The sequence below is a fragment of the Ranitomeya imitator genome, chromosome 4 (assembly GCF_032444005.1).
Source record: "Ranitomeya imitator isolate aRanImi1 chromosome 4, aRanImi1.pri, whole genome shotgun sequence".
Classification (NCBI taxonomy): domain Eukaryota; kingdom Metazoa; phylum Chordata; class Amphibia; order Anura; family Dendrobatidae; genus Ranitomeya; species Ranitomeya imitator.
The window spans coordinates 247,792,621-247,812,283 of NC_091285.1; the positions used below are offsets into that span (position 1 = coordinate 247,792,621).

The 19,663-nt window shown below is 44.1% G+C and overlaps 1 protein-coding gene across 2 annotated transcripts in view; it reads right to left on the bottom strand.

Moving 5' to 3' along the window:
* Nucleotides 1-19,663, bottom strand: part of SCAF11 (SR-related CTD associated factor 11) — a 207,905-nt gene that overhangs the window by 180,374 nt on the left and 7,868 nt on the right. For both annotated transcript variants that reach the window (XM_069764481.1, XM_069764483.1), the window contains exons 2-3: nt 19,497-19,564; nt 18,703-18,857 (exon numbers count right to left, since the gene is read on the bottom strand). In XM_069764481.1, coding sequence (XP_069620582.1) covers nt 18,703-18,857; nt 19,497-19,557 — 216 coding nt within the window. In that variant the 5' untranslated portion in view covers nt 19,558-19,564. The remainder of the gene's footprint in view (nt 1-18,702; nt 18,858-19,496; nt 19,565-19,663) is intronic.

Sequence of the window (19,663 nt, forward strand, 5' to 3'; positions counted from 1 at the left end):
TCATGCTGCATAGGCAGCATGAATAGTAAAACGTTGGTCACACAGGGTTAATAGCAGCGCTAACAGAGTGCGTTACACCGCGGTCAACTGTGCCATTAACACTGTGTGAGCGCTGACTGGAGGGCAGTACGGAGCGGGCACTGACTGCGGGGAGGAAGGAGCAGCCATTTTTCCGCCGGACTGTAGCCGTCCCTGATTGGTCGCGGCAGCCAGGACAGGCAGCTGGCGAGACCAATCAGCGACTTGGATTCCATGACAGAGGCCGCGACCAATGAATATCCTTGACAGACAGACAGAAGGACAGAAAGACGGAAATGACCCTTAGACAATTATATAGTAGACTAGATGGTGGCCCGATTCTAACGCATCGGGTATTCTAGAAGATGCATGTCCACGTAGTATATTGCCCAGCCACGTAGTATATTGCCCAGCCACGTAGTATATTGCCCAGCCCACGTAGTACATTGCCCAGCCCACGTAGTATATTGCCCAGTCACGTAGTATACAGCACAGAGCCACGTAGTATATTGTACAGCGACGTAGTATACAGTACAGAGCCACGTAGTATATTGCCCAGCCACGTAGTATACAGCACAGAGCCATGTAGTATACAGACTTAAAATAAAAAATAAACATATACTCACCCTCCGTTGAAGTCCTGGCCCTGTGTGCAGTGCACGCGGCAGCTTCCGGTCCCAGGGTTGCTATTATTTATTTATATAGCACCATTAATTCCATGGTGCTGTACATGAGAAGGGGTTACATCAAAATACAAATATCACTTACAGTAAACAAAACTAAAAATGACAGACTGATACAGAGGGAAGAGGACCCTGCCCTTGCTGGCTTACATTCTACAGGATTATGGGGAAGGAGACAGTAGGTCGAGGGTTGCAGTTGCTCCAATGTTGTTGAGGTGGCCGTGTGGTCTTTACAGGCTGTAAGATTCCTTGAAGAGGTGGGTTTTCAGGTTTCTTTTGAAGGATCCAAAAGTAGTGGATAACCGGATGTGTTGGGGCACAGAATTCCAGAGGATGGGTGATATTCGGGCGAAGTCTTGGAGGTGATTGAGTGAAGAGCGAATAAGGGTGGAGGAGAGGAGGAGGTCAGGAAGGAATAGCACAGTGAGGAAGATCAGGAAAGTTGGGTGAGGGTGATGGGATTGGGGTAGAAGTCAGCGGACATACCAGGAAGGAATAGCACGGTGAGGAAGATCAGGAAAGTTGGGTGATGGTGATGGGATTGGGCGCAGGACCTGTGATGATGTCACGGTCACATGACCGTGACGTCATGGCAGGTCCTTGTCGCATACCATCCTTGCCACCGGAACCTGCCGCTTGCATGGAGCGGTTACCGGAGCATCGCGAGGAGCGGGAAAGGCGCCGAAATGTGAGTATATGATGATTTTTTTTTAACATTAGATCTTTTTACTATTGAGGCTGCATAGGCAACATCAATAGTAAAAAAAAGTTGGTCACGCAGGGTTAACAGCAGTGTTAATGGAGTGCGTTACACCGCGGCATAACGCGGTCCATTAGCGCTGCCCCTGTGTGAGCGCTGACTGGAGGGGAGTACGGAGCGGGCACTGACTGCGGGGAGGAAGGAGCGGCCATGCTGCCGCCGGACTGCGCCCGTCGCTGATTGGTCGTGGCAATGGTCGTGGGCGTTTTGCCACGACAAATCAGCGACTTGGATTCCATGACAGAGGCCATGACCAATGAATATGCATGACAGAAAGATATATACAGTCATGGCTCAGTTTCTTCCTGAAAATGATCGCAAACACAAATTCTTTGGCATTATTATCTTCATTTGTCTTAAATGAAAAAACACAAAAGAGAATGAAGCAAAAAGCAAAACATTGATCATTTCACACAAAACTCCAAAAATGGGCCAGACAAAAGTATTGGCACCCTCAGCCTAATACTTGGTTGCACAACCTTTAGCCAAAATAACTGCGACCAACCGCTTCCGGTAACCATCAATGAGTTTCTTACAATGCTCTGCTGGAATTTTAGACCATTCTTCTTTGGCAAACTGCTCCAGGTCCCTGATATTTGAAGGGTGCCTTCTCCAAACTGCCATTTCTAGATCTCTCCACAGGTGTTCTATGGGATTCAGGTCTGGACTCATTGCTGGCCACCTTAGAAGTCTCCAGTGCTTTCTCTCAAACCATTTTCTAGTGCTTTATGAAGTGTGTTTTGGGTTATTGTCCTGCTGGAAGACCCATGACCTCTGAGGGAGACCCAGCTTTCTCACACTGGGCCCTACCTTATGCTGCAAAATTTGTTGGTAGTCTTCAGACTTCATAATGCCATGCACACGGTCAAGCAGTCCAGTGCCAGAGGCAGCAAAGCAACCCAAAAACATCCAGGGAACCTCTGCCATGTTTGACTGTAGGTACAGTGTTCTTTTCTTTGAATGCCTCTTTTGTTCTCCTGTAAACTCTATGTTGATGCCTTTGCCCCAAAAGCTCTACCTTTGTCTCATCTGACCAGAGAACATTCTTCCAAAATGTTTTAGGCTTTTTCAGGTAAGTTTTGGCAAACTGCAGCCTGGCTTTTTTATGTCTCGGGGTAAGAAATGGGGTCTTCCTGGGTCTCCTACCATACAGTCCCTTTTCATTCAGATGCCGACGGATAGTACGGGTTGACACTGTTGTACCCTCGGACTGCACGGCAGCTTGAACTTGTTTGGGTGTTAGTCGAGGTTCTTTATCCAACATCCACACAATCTTGCGTTGAAATCTCGTCAATTTTTCTCTTCCATCCACATCTAGGGAGGTTAGCCACAGTGCCATGGGCTTTAAACTTCTTGATGACAGTGCGCACAGTAGTCACAGGAACATTCTGGTCTTTGGAGATGGACTTGTAGCCTTGAGATTGCTCATGATTCCTCACAATTTGGTTTCTCAAGTCCTCAGACAGTTCTTTGGTCTTCTTTCTTTTCTCCATGCTCAATGTGGTACACACAAGGACACAGGACAGAGGTTGAGTCAACTTTAATCCATGTCAACAGGCTGCAAGTGTGATTTAGTTATTGCCAACACCTGTTAGGTGTCACGGGTAAGTTAGAGGTGCTGTTAATTACACAAATTAGAGAAGTATCACATGATTTTTCGAACAGTGCCAATACTTTTGTCCACCCCCTTTTTTATGTTTGGTGTGGAATTATATCCAAATTGGCTTTAAGACAATTTTTTTTGTGTTTTTTCATTTAAGACAAATTAAATGAAGATAATACCAAATAATTTGTGTTTGCAATCATTTTCAGGAAGAAAGTGAGTGTTATCTGACAAAATTGCAGGGGTGTCAATACTTCTGGCCATGACTGACTGAATAATTATATATATATATATATATATATATATATATATATATATATATATATATATATATATATATATATATATATATATATATATATATATATATATATATATATATATATACATATATATATACATATACATACACACACATATACACACACACATATATATACAGTGGGGCAAAAAAGTATTTAGTCAGTCAGCAATAGTGCAAGTTCCACCACTTAAAAAGATGAGAGGCGTCTGTAATTTACATCATAGGTAGACCTCAACTATGGGAGACAAACTGAGAAAAAAAAATCCAGAAAATCACATTGTCTGTTTTTTTAACATTTTATTTGCATATTATGGTGGAAAATAAGTATTTGGTCAGAAACAAACAATCAAGATTTCTGGCTCTCACAGACCTGTAACTTCTTCTTTAAGAGTCTCCTCTTTCCTCCACTCATTACCTGTAGTAATGGCACCTGTTTAAACTTGTTATCAGTATAAAAAGACACCTGTGCACACCCTCAAACAGTCTGACTCCAAACTCCACTATGGTGAAGACCAAAGAGCTGTCAAAGGACACCAGAAACAAAATTGTAGCCCTGCACCAGGCTGGGAAGACTGAATCTGCAATAGCCAACCAGCTTGGAGTGAAGAAATCAACAGTGGGAGCAATAATTAGAAAATGGAAGACATACAAGACCACTGATAATCTCCCTCGATCTGGGGCTCCACGCAAAATCCCACCCCGTGGGGTTAGAATGATCACAAGAACGGTGAGCAAAAATCCCAGAACCACGCGGGGGGACCTAGTGAATGAACTGCAGAGAGCTGGGACCAATGTAACAAGGCCTACCATAAGTAACACACTACGCCACCATGGACTCAGATCCTGCAGTGCCAGACATGTCCCACTGCTTAAGCCAGTACATGTCCGGGCCCGTCTGAAGTTTGCTAGAGAGCATTTGGATGATCCAGAGGAGTTTTGGGAGAATGTCCTATGGTCTCATGAAACCAAACTGGAACTGTTTGGTAGAAACACAACTTGTCGTGTTTGGAGGAAAAAGAATACCGAGTTGCATCCATCAAACACCATACCTACTGTAAAGCATGGTGGTGGAAAAATCATGCTTTGGGGCTGTTTCTCTGCAAAGGGGCCAGGACGACTGATCCGGGTACATGAAAGAATGAATGGGGCCATGTATCGTGAGATTTTGAGTGCAAACCTCCTTCCATCAGCAAGGGCATTGAAGATGAAACGTGGCTGGGTCTTTCAACATGACAATGATCCAAAGCACACCGCCAGGGCAACGAAGGAGTGGCTTCGTAAGAAGTATTTCAAGGTCCTGGAGTGGCCTAGCCAGTCTCCAGATCTCAACCCTATAGAAAACCTTTGGAGGGAGTTGAAAGTCCGTGTTGCCAAGCGAAAAGCCAAAAACATCACTGCTCTAGAGGAGATCTGCATGGAGGAATGGGCCAACATACCAACAACAGTGTGTGGCAACCTTGTGAAGACTTACAGAAAATGTTTGACCTCTGTCATTGCCAACAAAGGATATATTACAAAGTATTGAGATTATATTTTGTTTCTGACCAAATACTTATTTTCCACCATAATATGCAAATAAAATGTTAAAAAAACAGACAATGTGATTTTCTGGATTTTTTTTTTCTCAGTTTGTCTCCCATAGTTGAGGTCTACCTATGATGTAAATTACAGACGCCTCTCATCTTTTTAAGTGGTGGAACTTGCACTATTGCTGACTGACTAAATACTTTTTTGCCCCACTGTATATGTATATGTGTGTGTGTATATATATATATATATATATATATATATATATATATATATATATGTATGTGTGTGTGTATATGTGATATATATATATATAGTATATATATATATATATACCAACACACACGTATATATATATATGTGTGTGTATATATACATATATATATATATGTGTGTATATGTGATATATATATACACATATATACGTGTGTGTGTGTGTGTGTGTGTGTCTATATATATATATATATATATATATATATATATATATATATATATATACAGTGGGGCAAAAAAGTATTTAGTCAGTCAGCAATAGTGCAAGTTCCACCACTTAAAAAGATGAGAGGCGTCTGTAATTTACATCATAGGTAGACCTCAACTATGGGAGACAAACTGAGAAAAAAAAATCCAGAAAATCACATTGTCTGTTTTTTTAACATTTTATTTGCATATTATGGTGAAAAATAAGTATTTGGTCAGAAACAAAATTTCATCTCAATACTTTGTAATATATCCTTTGTTGGCAATGACAGAGGTCAAACGTTTTCTGTAAGTCTTCACAAGGTTGCCACACACTGTTGTTGGTATGTTGGCCCATTCCTCCATGCAGATCTCCTCTAGAGCAGTGATGTTTTTGGCTTTTCGCTTGGCAACACGGACTTTCAACTCCCTCCAAAGGTTTTCTATAGGGTTGAGATCTGGAGACTGGCTAGGCCACTCCAGGACCTTGAAATGCTTCTTACGAAGCCTCTCCTTCGTTGCCCTGGCGGTGTGCTTTGGATCATTGTCATGTTGAAAGACCCAGCCACGTTTCATCTTCAATGCCCTTGCTGATGGAAGGAGGTTTGCACTCAAAATCTCACGATACATGGCCCCATTCATTCTTTCATGTACCCAGATCAGTCGTCCTGGCCCCTTTGCAGAGAAACAGCCCCAAAGCATGATGTTTCCACCACCATGCTTTACAGTAGGTATGGTGTTTGATGGATGCAACTCAGTATTCTTTTTCCTCCAAACACGACAAGTTGTGTTTCGACCAAACAGTTCCAGTTTGGTTTCATCAGACCATAGGACATTCTCCCAAAACTCCTCTGGATCATCCAAATGCTCTCTAGCAAACTTCAGACGGGCCCGCACATGTACTGGCTTAAGCAGTGGGACACGTCTGGCACTGCAGGATCTGAGTCCATGGTGGCGTAGTGTGTTACTTATGGTAGGCCTTGTTACATTGGTCCCAGCTCTCTGCAGTTCATTCACTAGGTCCCCCCGCATGGTTCTGGGATTTTTGCACACCGTTCTTGTGATCATTCTGACCCCACAGGGTGGGATTTTGCGTGGAGCCCCAGATCGAGGGAGATTATCAGTGGTCTTATATGTCTTCCATTTTCTAATTATTGCTCCCACTGTTGATTTCTTCACTCCAAGCTGGTTGGCTATTGCACATTCAGTCTTCCCAGCCTGGTGCAGGGCTACAATTTTGTTTCTGGTGTCCTTTGACAGCTCTTTGGTCTTCACCATAGTGGAGTTTGGAGTGAGACTGTTTGAGGGTGTGCACAGGTGTCTTTTTATACTGATAACAAGTTTAAACAGGTGCCATTACTACAGGTAATGAGTGGAGGAAAGAGGAGACTCTTAAAGAAGAAGTTACAGGTCTGTGAGAGCCAGAAATCTTGATTGTTTGTTTCTGACCAAATACTTATTTTCCACCATAATATGCAAATAAATTGTTAAAAAAACAGACAATGTGATTTTCTGGATTTTTTTTTCTCAGTTTGTCTCCCATAGTTGAGGTCTACCTATGATGTAAATTACAGACGCCTCTCATCTTTTTAAGTGGTGGAACTTGCACTATTGCTGACTGACTAAATACTTTTTTGCCCCACTGTGTATATATATATATATATATATATATATATATATATATATATATATATATATATATATATATATATATATATATATATATATATATATATATATATATATATATATATATAAAAGAAAAGCAGCACCAAATAATGGAAGATGTGGACTTTATTGCCTGGTCGGCGTGGCAACGTTTCGGATATCAAATCCTTTCTCAAGCTTGAGAAAGGATTTGATATCCGAAACGTTGCCACGCCGACCAGGCAATAACGTCCACATTTTCTATTATTTGGTGCTGCTTTTCTTTTTTTCTTATATTGTTTGAAGCCATTTGGATTGCTGGCTGGAAGAGCTTTGCACCGCGACTGAAGGTATACTCTGGATGCTATTCCAATTTTTTCAATATTCTGTCACGAATATTCATTGGTCCTGGCCTCTGTCTATCATGGAAATCCAAGTCGCTGATTGGTCGCCGCAAAACAGCCACGACCAATCAGCGACGGGCACAGTCCGGAAGAAAATGGCCGCTCCATTCTCCCCGCAGTCAGTGGCCGGCGCCCGCTCCCCGCACTCACTGTCCCCGGCGCTTCGCTCCCCGCACTGTGTCCCCTGCGCTACGCTCCCCGCACGCTCCATACTCCCCTCCGGTCACCGCTAACACAGGGTTAATGCCGGCGGTAACGCATTCCGTTACCGCCGCTATTAACCCTGTGTGTCCCCAACCTTTTACTATTGATGCTGCCTATGCGGCATCAATAGTAAAAGAAAGTAATGTTAAAAATAGTACAATTTACAATTGCACTACGTTACACTTGCTGAATATCATAAGGTTCAGCGTATACCGAGGGGTCTTCGCGTTTCTCTCAGACCTCTTTTTTCTGAAAAAACTGATTTTTGTGAGAAATTTGAGGCCATTTTAAAACAAATGTTCTATGGACCTAATTCTCCTGACTGTTGACTATTTACATAAAGAAATTCCTATCATCGAAAATGAGATTGCGAGTATTGAGTCACAACTCCGTAACACGTTGTCACAGGAAGAGTTCAATAAGATCAAAACTCAAACTGAAAAAGTGATGGTTGAATTTCAATCACAATTACAAGAATGTAAAAGACTTAAATTTATTCGCGATTCGGACGACTATCAGCACGGTGAAGTGTACCGGTGGACTAATAAGAATTCAGAAGCGGGAAGACCCTCTAGACGGTGGAATTCCTCTTATTCATCTGGCTCTGAAAGTGACGGTTCCCGCTCCTCCTTTCGCTCCTTTCAGGGACGCGGACGTAGCTCCAAGAATAGGGGTAACAGACAGAACTTTTCCGGAACTGAATCCTCATCTACACGGTAGCAAACCCGTTCTCAGGTATCAAGTGAACAACTTGTTTATAACATTTCATCACATGTTCTTTCTTCAATGGAACTTCATGTTCTACAAAAAGGTCTGTCGTTTTGCCCCACTCCTCCGTTTAATGATTTCACCTTAGATCAAGAGCTTAATCGTTTCTTTAGATCTCTTCGTCTTAAGGTACATTTCTCTAAGAATATTCCCGTAGCATCATCATTTTCTACCATTTCTGATAATACTATTGATATTGTCGTTGATGATACCATTCTCTCTCTCAGGAAATTAAATCTGTTTCAACGGAGTACATTCTCTCCCCCGAGGACCTATCATCCTGTTGAGACATTTATCTCTCGTCAAAAATGATGTGCGACTTAAATTGATTGAGATTCAACAGGGCCACTTACATGTCAGAAGTAATATATCTAAGGCTGAGAAAGGAGCTATAGAGAGTTTACGATTAAATAAACAGTTCGTGGTGAAACCCGCCGATAAAGGCGGAGCAGTGGTGGTCATGGATAGACAATACTATGTCAATGAGATTCGTTCCCAATTAAATGACTCTGATACTTACCTTCGAATCACCCATGATCCCACATCGGACATCACTAAGGAAATTCTTACATTATCTCATCGGTTTTGCTCTTTAGGAGTCATTGATAATAAATTAGGTGAATTTCTCATTAATCCTTACCCTATCTGCCCCGTGCTGTATACGTTGCCTAAAATCCATAAAAACCTCACATGCCCTCCTGGAAGACCCATAGTGGCTTCCACTGGCTCTTTGCTTTCTCCTCTTGCTATGGTACTAGAAAAGATTCTAACTCCACTATTAGGCCATATTCCCTCCTTCCTGCGTGATACTACACATTTTTTGTCCGCCATTCGAGGTCTGAGTATAGCACCAGAGGATTGTTATCTAGTAACGTTAGATGTTAATAGTTTATACACCAACATTAACAATAATAATGGTATCAAGGCTGTTGAGACATTCCTGAATGACACTACCGGGTTCCATCCAGATTTGAAAGCGTTTTGTTGTGCGTTATTGACACTGATTTTGACTAAGAACTTCTTCTTATTTGAAGATGAATTCTTTATTCAACTTAACGGCACCGCAATGGGTAGTAACGTTGCGCCCCCATATGCCAATATCTTTATGGTGGATTTTGAATCCAAATTCATCTACACACATGTACTCTTCCAACAGTTTTGCCCACTTTGGAAGAGATACATTGACGACATTTTTATGATATGGTGTGGTGATCTTGACTCACTTTTGTCCTTATATCAGTCCATCAATACATCTGTTGACAAATTGACTTTTACGATGCAACACGATCAAAAATCTATTTCTTTTTTAGACACTTTGGTTACTATCAATGAAGACAGGACGCTATCCACTGACCTTTTTGTTAAATCTACTGATAAAAACAGTTTGCTTTATTTTACCAGTTGTCATCCTCACCACATTAAGCGATCGCTTCCGAGATCACAATACAGCAGGATAAATAGGATCGTGTCCGACCCATCTCGACGTACTGTTAGATTGAACGAGATGGCGTCTAAATTTCGTGCCCGGGGTTATCCCGAGTCATTTTTAGATTTTCCATTAGATAGTTCATCTTCCACTAAATCACAATCACGTGTTAATAGGATGGCTTTTGTCAATACCTACCATCCATTCATGCCCATATTTCATGGTCTGATACACAAACACTGGTCCCTTTTAGGCTTATCATATCCTACTATTCCGGAGTTCCAGGTAGCCCCACTCATGTGTCATAAGAAACCACCCAATCTTCGTAATTTGTTGGTTGCAGCTGATATTGGAAGTTCTAAATTGGTGGCAAGACAAACTTTTTTGGCTACAACACGCAAGGGCACATTTCCATGCCTTCATTGCCTTCAATGTTCAAACATTACTAGGGGCGACACGTTCACCCATCCTAGATCAGGTAAGAGGTTTCCGATTCGCGGTTTTTACAGCTGCGATTCTACTTATGTCATTTATCTTATTAAGTGTCCGTGCGGTCTTGGATATGTTGGTGAGACTACCCAACATATCCGAGACCGTATTTCACAACATAAGTCAACCATTCGGTGCAATAAATTGCTTTTGCCTTTACCGGCGCACTTAACTTCACATAATCACAGTGTCGCACAGTTGCGATACCAAATTATCGATAGTATTCCTGTAGCCAGAAGAGGCGGAAATAGGATTCTGAAATTAAAACAGAGGGAGTCCTATTGGATTCATGTGCTCCAAACTTTGGAACCATATGGCCTCAATAGAGAGTATGAAACGTTTTATTGAGGTCCCATTATATTACACGTCTTTGAGATGTAACACGTGATCCCTTGTTCTACCTGAGTTTTTCTTTTACTTTATTGTGTTCTCCTTTATGATGGCTGTACATTAGGGTTTATTACATGTCCCTTATGTTATTATAGCATATTAGATTTTTGTACTATGTTATATCTTTTTCTTTTTTCTTTTTAGACTTGATCCAGTGGTCCATCACCCTTGGGTGTTATATCACCTTCTACAGGTTTGTGGTGTTATGTCTTTTTTCTCCTCTTCCTCTTGTGGTACTCTGTTCTTCTCTGGACCGGCTTTGTTACTCCCTTTGGTAGCAGTCTCTTTAGCGGTATGGCTTATCTCTACTTTTTTTTCCCCCTTTCTTTCAGCGCAGCGCTATAATCCGTACTGTTTGTATTCTATGGTATGCCTGCTCTTTTTTTCGTGGTCTTCCTGTATTTCCTCCTTATTTATTTTGTCCCTTCTCTTTTGGTGTATTATTTGCACCAGGGCACACATTCCCCCACTTTTCCTCTTTTGCCCTGTTTCACGTAGGTCGGCTGGTTTTGTTTTCAGCGCTGTAGCGCTGTTACTTTGTTTCTTTCTCTGTTTATGCGATTGGCGCCTGGGCGCCATCTTCTTCCTGTTTTTCCTCTTCTTACCTTTGCCCCACTTCCGTCAGCAATATGCTATTGCGCATGCGTGCGGTCCATCTAATTCCGGGCCATAGGTCAGTGTTCTCATAAATAGAGCGGGCTCCGTTCTTCCTCTCACCTTATTTCCTCAGCGGCAGCGCCTATATCCCCTGCACCTTTCTACTTTAGGTATGTATATGCGGTCCTGGGCTTCTTATTTCTCCCTGAGTATGGTTGATTTTCATTACCTGTCTCTTATTACTTTATCCCTTATAGCCTGGTCCTTCTCCTACATACAGGTAACTTCTTTCTTTCACTTTCACAGATGGAGGTGACCCCACACACATGTATATGGAACACTGGTGCGATAAACTAGTGATATTGGGCGTCTTATTTTGTCTATTCCCTCTTTTTCTTTGGACCACTGTATTGCTACATAGTATATCTGAAGCTTTTTTTACGACATCATATTTTGATAAATGTCGCGTTTGGAGAGCCCCTGTGTGCCTATGCATTGGAGCTCCCCCACAAGTGACCCCATTTTGGAAACTAGACCCCCCAAGGAACTTATCTAGATGCATATTGAGCACTTTAAACCCCCAGGTGCTTCACAGAAGTTTATAACGCAGAGCCATGAAAATAAAAAATAATTTTTCTTTCCTCAAAAATGATTTTTTAGCCTGGAATTTCCTATTTTGCCAAGGATAATAGGAGAAATTGGACCCCAAATATTGTTGTCCAGTTTGTCCTGAGTACGCTGATACCCCATATGTGGGGGTAAACCACTGTTTGGGCGCACGGCAGGGCTCAGAAGGGATGGCACGCCATTTGGCTTTTTAAATGGAAAATTAGCTCCAATCATTAGCGGACACCATGTCACGTTTGGAGAGCCCCTGTGTGCCTAAACATTGGAGATCCCCCAGAAATGACCCCATTTTGGAAACTAGACCCCCAAAGGAACTAATCTAGATGTGTGGTGAGGACTTTGAACCCCCAAGTGCTTCACAGAAGTTTATAACGCAGAGCCATGAAAATAAAAAATAAAAAATATTTTCTCAAAAATGATCTTTTAGCCTGCAATTTTTTATTTTACAAAGGGTAACAGGAGAAATTTGACCCCAAAAGTTGTTGTCCAGTTTCTCCTGAGTACGCTGATACCCCATATGTGGGGGTAAACCACTGTTTGGGCACATGCCGGGGCTCGGAAGTGAAGTAGTGACGTTTTGAAATGCAGACTTTGATGGAATACTCTGTGGGCGTCACGTTGCGTTTGCAGAGCCCCTGATGTGGCTTAACAGTAGAAACCCCCCACAAGTGACCCCATTTTGGAAACTAGACCCCGAAAGGAACTTATCTAGATGTGTGGTGAGCACTTTGAACCCCCAAGTGCTTCATAGAAGTTTATAATGCAGAGCCGTGAAAATAATAAATACGTTTTCTTTCCTCAAAAATAATTATTTAGCCCAGAATTTTTTATTTTCCCAAGGGTTACAGGAGAAATTGGACCCCAAAAGTTGTTGTCCAGTTTCTCCTGAGTACGCTGATACCCCATGTGTGGGGGTAAACCACTGTTTGGGCACATGTCGGGGCTCAGAAGGGAAGTAGTGACTTTTGAAATGCAGACTTTGATGGAATGGTCTGCGGGCGTCACATTGCGTTTGCAGAGCCCCTGGTGTGCCTAAACAGTAGAAACCCCCCACAAGTGACCCCATTTTAGAAACTAGACCCCCCAAGGAACTTATCTAGATATGTGGTGAGCACTTTGAACCCCCAAGTGCTTCACAGACGTTTACAACGCAGAGCCGTGAAAATAAAAAATCATTTTTCTTTCCTCAAAAATGATGTTTTAGCAAGCATTTCTTTGTTTTCACAAGGGTAACAGGAGAAACTGGACCCCAGTAATTGTTGCGCAGTTTATCCTGAGTATGCTGGTACCCCATATGTGGGGATAAACCACTGTTTGGGCACACGTCGGGGCTCGGAATTGAGGGAGCACCATTTGACTTTTTGAATACGAGATTGGCTGGAATCAATGGTGGCGCCATGTTGCGTTTGGAGACCCCCTGATGTGCCTAAACAGTGGAAACCCCTCAATTCTAACTCCAACACTAACCCCCCCACACCCCTAACCCTAATCCCAACTGTAGCCATAACCCTAATCACAACCCTAACCCCAACACACCCCTAACCCTAATCCCAACTGTAGCCATAACCCTAATTCCAACCCTAACCCTAAGGCCATGTGCCCACGTTGCGGATTCGTGTGAGATTTTTCAGCATCATTTTTGAAAAATCCGCGGGTAAAAGGCACTGCGTTTTACCTGCGGATTTTCCGCAGATTTCCAGTGTTTTTTGTGCGGATTTCACCTGCGGATTCCTATTGAGGAACAGGTGTAAAACGCTGCGGAATCCGCACAAAGAATTGATATGCTGCGTTTCCGCGCGGTATTTTCCACACCATGGGCACAGCGGATTTGGTTTTTCATATGTTTACATGGTACTGTAAACCTAATGGAACACTGCTGCGAATCCGCAGCGGCCAATCCGCACCGTGTGCACATAGCCTAATTCTAAAGGTATGTGCACACGCTGCGGAAAACGCTGCGGATCCGCAGCAGTTTCCCATGAGTTTACAGTTCAATGTAAACCTACGGGAAACAAAAATCGCTGTACACATGCTGCAGAAAAACTGCACGGAAACGCAGCGGTTTACATTCCGCAGCATGTCACTTCTTTCTGCGGATTCCGCAGCGGTTTTACAACTGCTCCAATAGAAAATCGCAATTGTAAAACCGCAGTGAAATGCGCAGAAAAAAACGCGGTAAATCCGCCATAAATCCGCAGCGGTTTAGCACTGCGGATTTATCAAATCCGCAGCGGAAAAATCCGCAGAGGACCAGAATACGTGTGCACATACCGAAACCCTAACCCTAGCCCTAACCCTAACCCTACCCCTAACCCTAACCCTATTCTAACATTAGTGGGAAAAAAAATTTTCTTTATTTTTTTATTGTCCCTACCTATGGGGGTGACAAAGGGGGGGGGTCATTTATTATTTTTTTTATTTTGATCACTGAGATATAATCTATCTCAGTGATCAAAATGTACTTTGGAACGAATCTGCCGGCCGGCCGATTCGGCGGGCGCACTGCGCATGCGCCCGCCATTTTGGAAGATGACGGCGCCCAGGGAGAAGACGGACGGAGCCCCGCAGGATCGGTAAGTATGATGGGGTGGAGGGGGAGCACGGGGGGGGGGGGGGGGGGGAAATCGGAGCATGGGGGGGGTGGGAATCAGAGCGCGGCAGGCGTGGAACGGAGCACGGGGGGCTGGAACGGAGCACGGGGGGGCTGGAACGGAGCACGGGGGGGCTGGAACGGAGCACGGGGGGGCTGGAACGGAGCACGGGGGGGCTGGAACGGAGCACGGGGGGGCTGGAACGGAGCACGGGGGGGCTGGAACGGAGCACGGGGGGGTGGAACGGAGCACGGGGGGGGGGGGGGGTGTGGATCGGAGTGCAGGGGGGGTGATTGGAGCACGGGGGGAGCGGAGCACAGGACGGAGGGGAGCCGGAGCAGTGTACCGGCCAGATCGGGGGGCTGGGGGGGGCGATCGGTGGGGTGGGGGCACATTAGTATTTCCAGCCATGGCCGATGATATTTCAGCATCGGCCATGGCTGGATTGTAATATTTCACCCGTTATAATAGGTGAAATATTACAAATCGCTCTGATTGGCTGTTGAAAGTGAAACTGCCAATCAGAGCGATCGTAGCCACGAGGGGGTGAAGCCACCCCACCTGGGCTAAACTACCACTCCCCCTGTCCCTGCAGATCGGGTGAAATGGGAGTTAACCCTTTCACCCGATCTGCAGGGACGCGATCTTTCCATGATGCCACATAGGCGTCATGGGTCGGATTGGCACCGACTTTCATGACGCCTACGTGGCGTCATGGGTCGGGAAGGGGTTAATATGTCCTGATGGCTATAGATTCCTTTTCTGGTATACAACCTGTCTTTATTTTGGTTTCTTCTACCTTCGAGTCCTCGGATTAGTCTATTGATAAAAATAGTACAAAAACATAAAAACTGCTATACTCACCCTCCGTTGTCCGCTGACGCCCGCCGCCATCTTGCATTCCCAGGATGCTTTGCGAAATTACCCATAAGACCTAGTGGTCTCGCGAGACCGTTAAGTCATATGGGTAATTTCGCAAAGCATCCTGGGAATGCAAGATGGCGGCAGCCGCACGCTTATCTGCACAGCGCCGTTGGATCCCAGGAAGCGGAGAGACGGGACGCTGAGGAGCAGCGACAAGAATAGCGAGTATGTTCAACTACAAGGGGCCCTCGGATCGTTAGGTGAGTATGTTTATTTTTTGAACCTGTGACATACGTGGCTCTGTAATATAGTACGTCACTGCAATATCCTACGTGGCTCTGTGCTGTATACTACAAGGCTGGGCAATATACTACGTCGCTGTGCAATATACTACGTCACTGGGCAATATACTACATCGCTGTGCAATATACTACGTGGCTGGACAATATACTACCTCGCTCTGCAATATACTACGTGGCTGGGCAATATACTACGTAAATGGGCAATATACTACGTGGCTGAGCAATATACTACGTGGCTGGGCAATATACTACGTGGCTGGGCAATATACTACGTGGCTGGGCAATATACTACGTGGCTGGGCAATATACTACGTGGCTGGGCAATATACTACGTGGCTGGGCAATATACTACGTGGCCATGCATATTCTAGAATACCCGATGCGTTAGAATCGGGCCACCATCTAGTGTGTACATATATACACACACACACCGTATATTCTCAAGTATAAGCCGACCCCCTTAATTTTGCAACAAAAAATTGGGAAAACTTATTGACTCGAGTATAAGCCTAGGGTGAAAAATGCGGCAGCTACTGGTCAATTTCAAAAATAAAATTAGATACCAATAAAGGTAAAATTAATTGAAACATCAGTAGGTTAAGTGTTTTTGAATATCCATATTGAATCAGGAGCCCCATATAATGCTCCATACAGTTCATGATGGGCCCCATAAGATGCTCCATATTAAAATACGCCCCATATAATGCTCCATGCAGTTCATTATGGTCCCATAAGATGCTCCGTATAATGCTCCATGCAGTTCTTTATGGCCCCATAGATGAACCATATAATGCTCCATACAGTTCATTATGGCCCCATAGATGCCCCATATAATGCTCCATATAGTTCATTATGGCCCCATAGATGCCCCATATAATGCTCCATGCAGTTCTTTATGGCCCTATAGATGCCCCATATAATGCTCCATACAGTTCATTATGGCCCCATATAATGCTCCATGCAGTTCTTTATGGCCCCATAGATGCCCCATATAATGCTCCATGCAGTTCAGTATGGCCCAATATAATGCTCCATATAACATTGTGCCACATGTAATGCTGCCGCTGCACTAAAAAAAAAAAATAAAAAAAATAAATGACATACTCCCCTCTAGTCGCTGCTCCTCAGCATCCCGTCTCTCCGCACACTAATACGTCATCGCGCCCTCTGACCTGAACAGTCAGTGCAGAGGATGCGGAAGGTGAAGCGTCGGTGGAACGCGGAAAGGTGATATGAAATACTCACCTGCTCCTGACGCGGTCCCTGCATGTCCCACGGTCTCCGGGCACGGCAGCTTCTTCCTGTAGTGAGCTCCACCCTTATGGGAGTGGAGTCCATATTCATTACTTTAATGAGCGGTACCAGTGACCGCTGAACAGGGGAAGAAGCTGCCGCGCCCGAAGACCGTGGGACATGCAGGGACCGCGTCAGAAGCGCAGGGAGCAGGTGAGAATTTGACAGTCGTCGCTCCCCCTCACCGGCTGACCATGACTCGAATATAAGCCGAGAGGGGCACTTTCAGCCCATTTTTTTTTGGCTGAAAATCTCGGCTTATACTCGAGTATATACGGTATATATATCTACTATATAATTGTCTAAGGGTCACTTCCGTCTGTCTGTCTGTCTCTCATGGTTATTCATTCGCTGATTGGTCTCGGCAGCTGCCTTTCATGGCTGCAGCGACCAATCAGCGACGGGCACAGTCCGGAAGAAAATGGCCGCTCCTTCCTCCCCGCAGTCAGTGTCTGTCGCCCGCATACTCCCCTCCGGTCACCGCTAACACAGGGTTAATGCCGGCGGTAACGGACCGCGTTATGCCGCGGGTAACGCACTCCTTTACCGCCGGTATTAACACTGTGTCCCCAACTTTTTACTATTGATGCTGCGTCATGGAAGGTCCTGCGCTCATACCAATCCTGTGACCGGACACCGCACAAGCGCCGGAACTACAACGGGCTCTTCGGATGGTGAGTATGTTTCTTTTTTATTTTTTAACCTGTTACATACGTGGCTGGGCAACATACTACGTGGCTGCGGCAACATACTACGTGGCTGCGGCAACATACTACGTGGCTGCGGCAACATACTACGTGGCTGCGGCAACATACTACGTGGCTTCGGCAACATACTACGTGGCTGGGCAACATAGTACGTGGCTGGGCAACATAGTACGTGGCTGGGCAACATAGTACGTGGCTGGGCAATATAGTACGTGGCTGGGCAATATAGTACGTGGCTGGGCAATATAGTACGTGGCTGGGCAATATAGTACGTGGCTGGGCAATATAGTACGTGGCTGGGCAATATAGTACGTGGCTGGGCAATATAGCAGGGGTCCCCAACTCCAGTCCTCAAGGCCCACCAACAGGTCATGTTTTCAGGATTTCCTTTGCATTGCACAGGTGATGCAATTATTACCTGGGCAAGACTAAGGAAATCCTGAAAACATGACCTGTTGGTGGGCCTTGAGGACTGGAGTTGGGGACCCCTGCAATATAGTACGTGGCTGGGCAATATACTACGTGGCTGGGCAATATACTACGTGGCTGGGCAATATACTACGTGGCTGGGCAATATACTACGTGGCTGGGCAATATACTAAGTGGCTGGGCAATATACTAAGTGGCTGGGCAATATACTAAGTGACTGGGCAATATACTAAGTGACTGGGCAATATACTACGAGGACATGCATATTCTAGAATACCCGATGCGTTAGAATCGGGCCACCATCTAGTATTTACATAGTCACCCATCACAGGAGAGCAGAGAGAGGTGCACTGCAGCACTGAGGAGCAGCGGTGTGCTGCTGGGAGATGTAGTTTCAGCAGATAAGAGGATAGCCCATTCAGCTCTGTGATACTGGAAGCACGGAGGGGCAGAAGATAAAAAGGCACAAGAAATGTTATGTTGGCCTTGATCTGAATACTAGCAATAGTTATGCAGAAATTGGGATTTATGAAACATTGCAACTGTGGGAATAACCGTTAAAACAAAATCAGAGCTGTGGAATTTACAATATTGTGGCTTAACAACTTACTTCAGACCACTTAAGAATGCAGGAAACACAAAATGCATGACAACAATCTTCTGGAAAGCCAACTTCTAAGGTGAGATAGTTAAGACATATGGGGCACCTCTCAGATGTATTTGATGTTTCAGCATTGGCACAACTACCATCCTTATTTTCTTCACCTGCAAAATGTAATAAAAACAGCAATATTCATATTTAAGACACTTTACCTAAAATGATGAGAATGTCAATATCACACAAGAGTCTGAAAAGCTGAGCTTAAATAACAAGTGCAATGCCATATTTGCAGCTATTACATACAAATTTATGAAGACTCAGATTTTTGCTCTAAGACCAAAGTCAAACTTGCGAGTACAATGTGCATCAATACCTGGCACTGCCGCCGGCACTTGGGACTGGAGTGTGTGGCTGCATGTATTTCTATGCAGCTGAACGCTCCGATCTGAACCACCGGCGGCAGTGCCGAGTATTGATGTGCGAGTTTCTCGCATTGAACTCACAAGTGTGACCCCGGCCTAAAAGCAGGTATCAAAAGGGCCTTCACAATCAATGGGGCTCCCCTGCTTCGGTTTCATAACAAATGAAACTGATCATTTATTCAGTCTGTCTTTTCCTAAAGTGGAATAAAACAAACTATCCAAAGGCACATACGAAGAGAGCTTCACAAATTATATTGCATGCAAAACCATTTGTTGAAAGTTTATTCCATGTACTACAGCTATAAGATATATAGATCACAATATTTATACGGTAAGGCAATGTTTAATCCAATACACACTAAGGCAATAGAGAACGCTCACCATCCTTTTCTTCAGGTTGCTCATTTCTGGTAATAGGTGAGCATAAACTATTGTTCTCCATCTTAACCCTAAAATAAATTAAAAAAACAGTATTAGTGGGAACATACAAACAGTACTGTACAACAGTTTTAGGCAGAGGGCTGAAAAACAAAAAATGTTAATTTGCA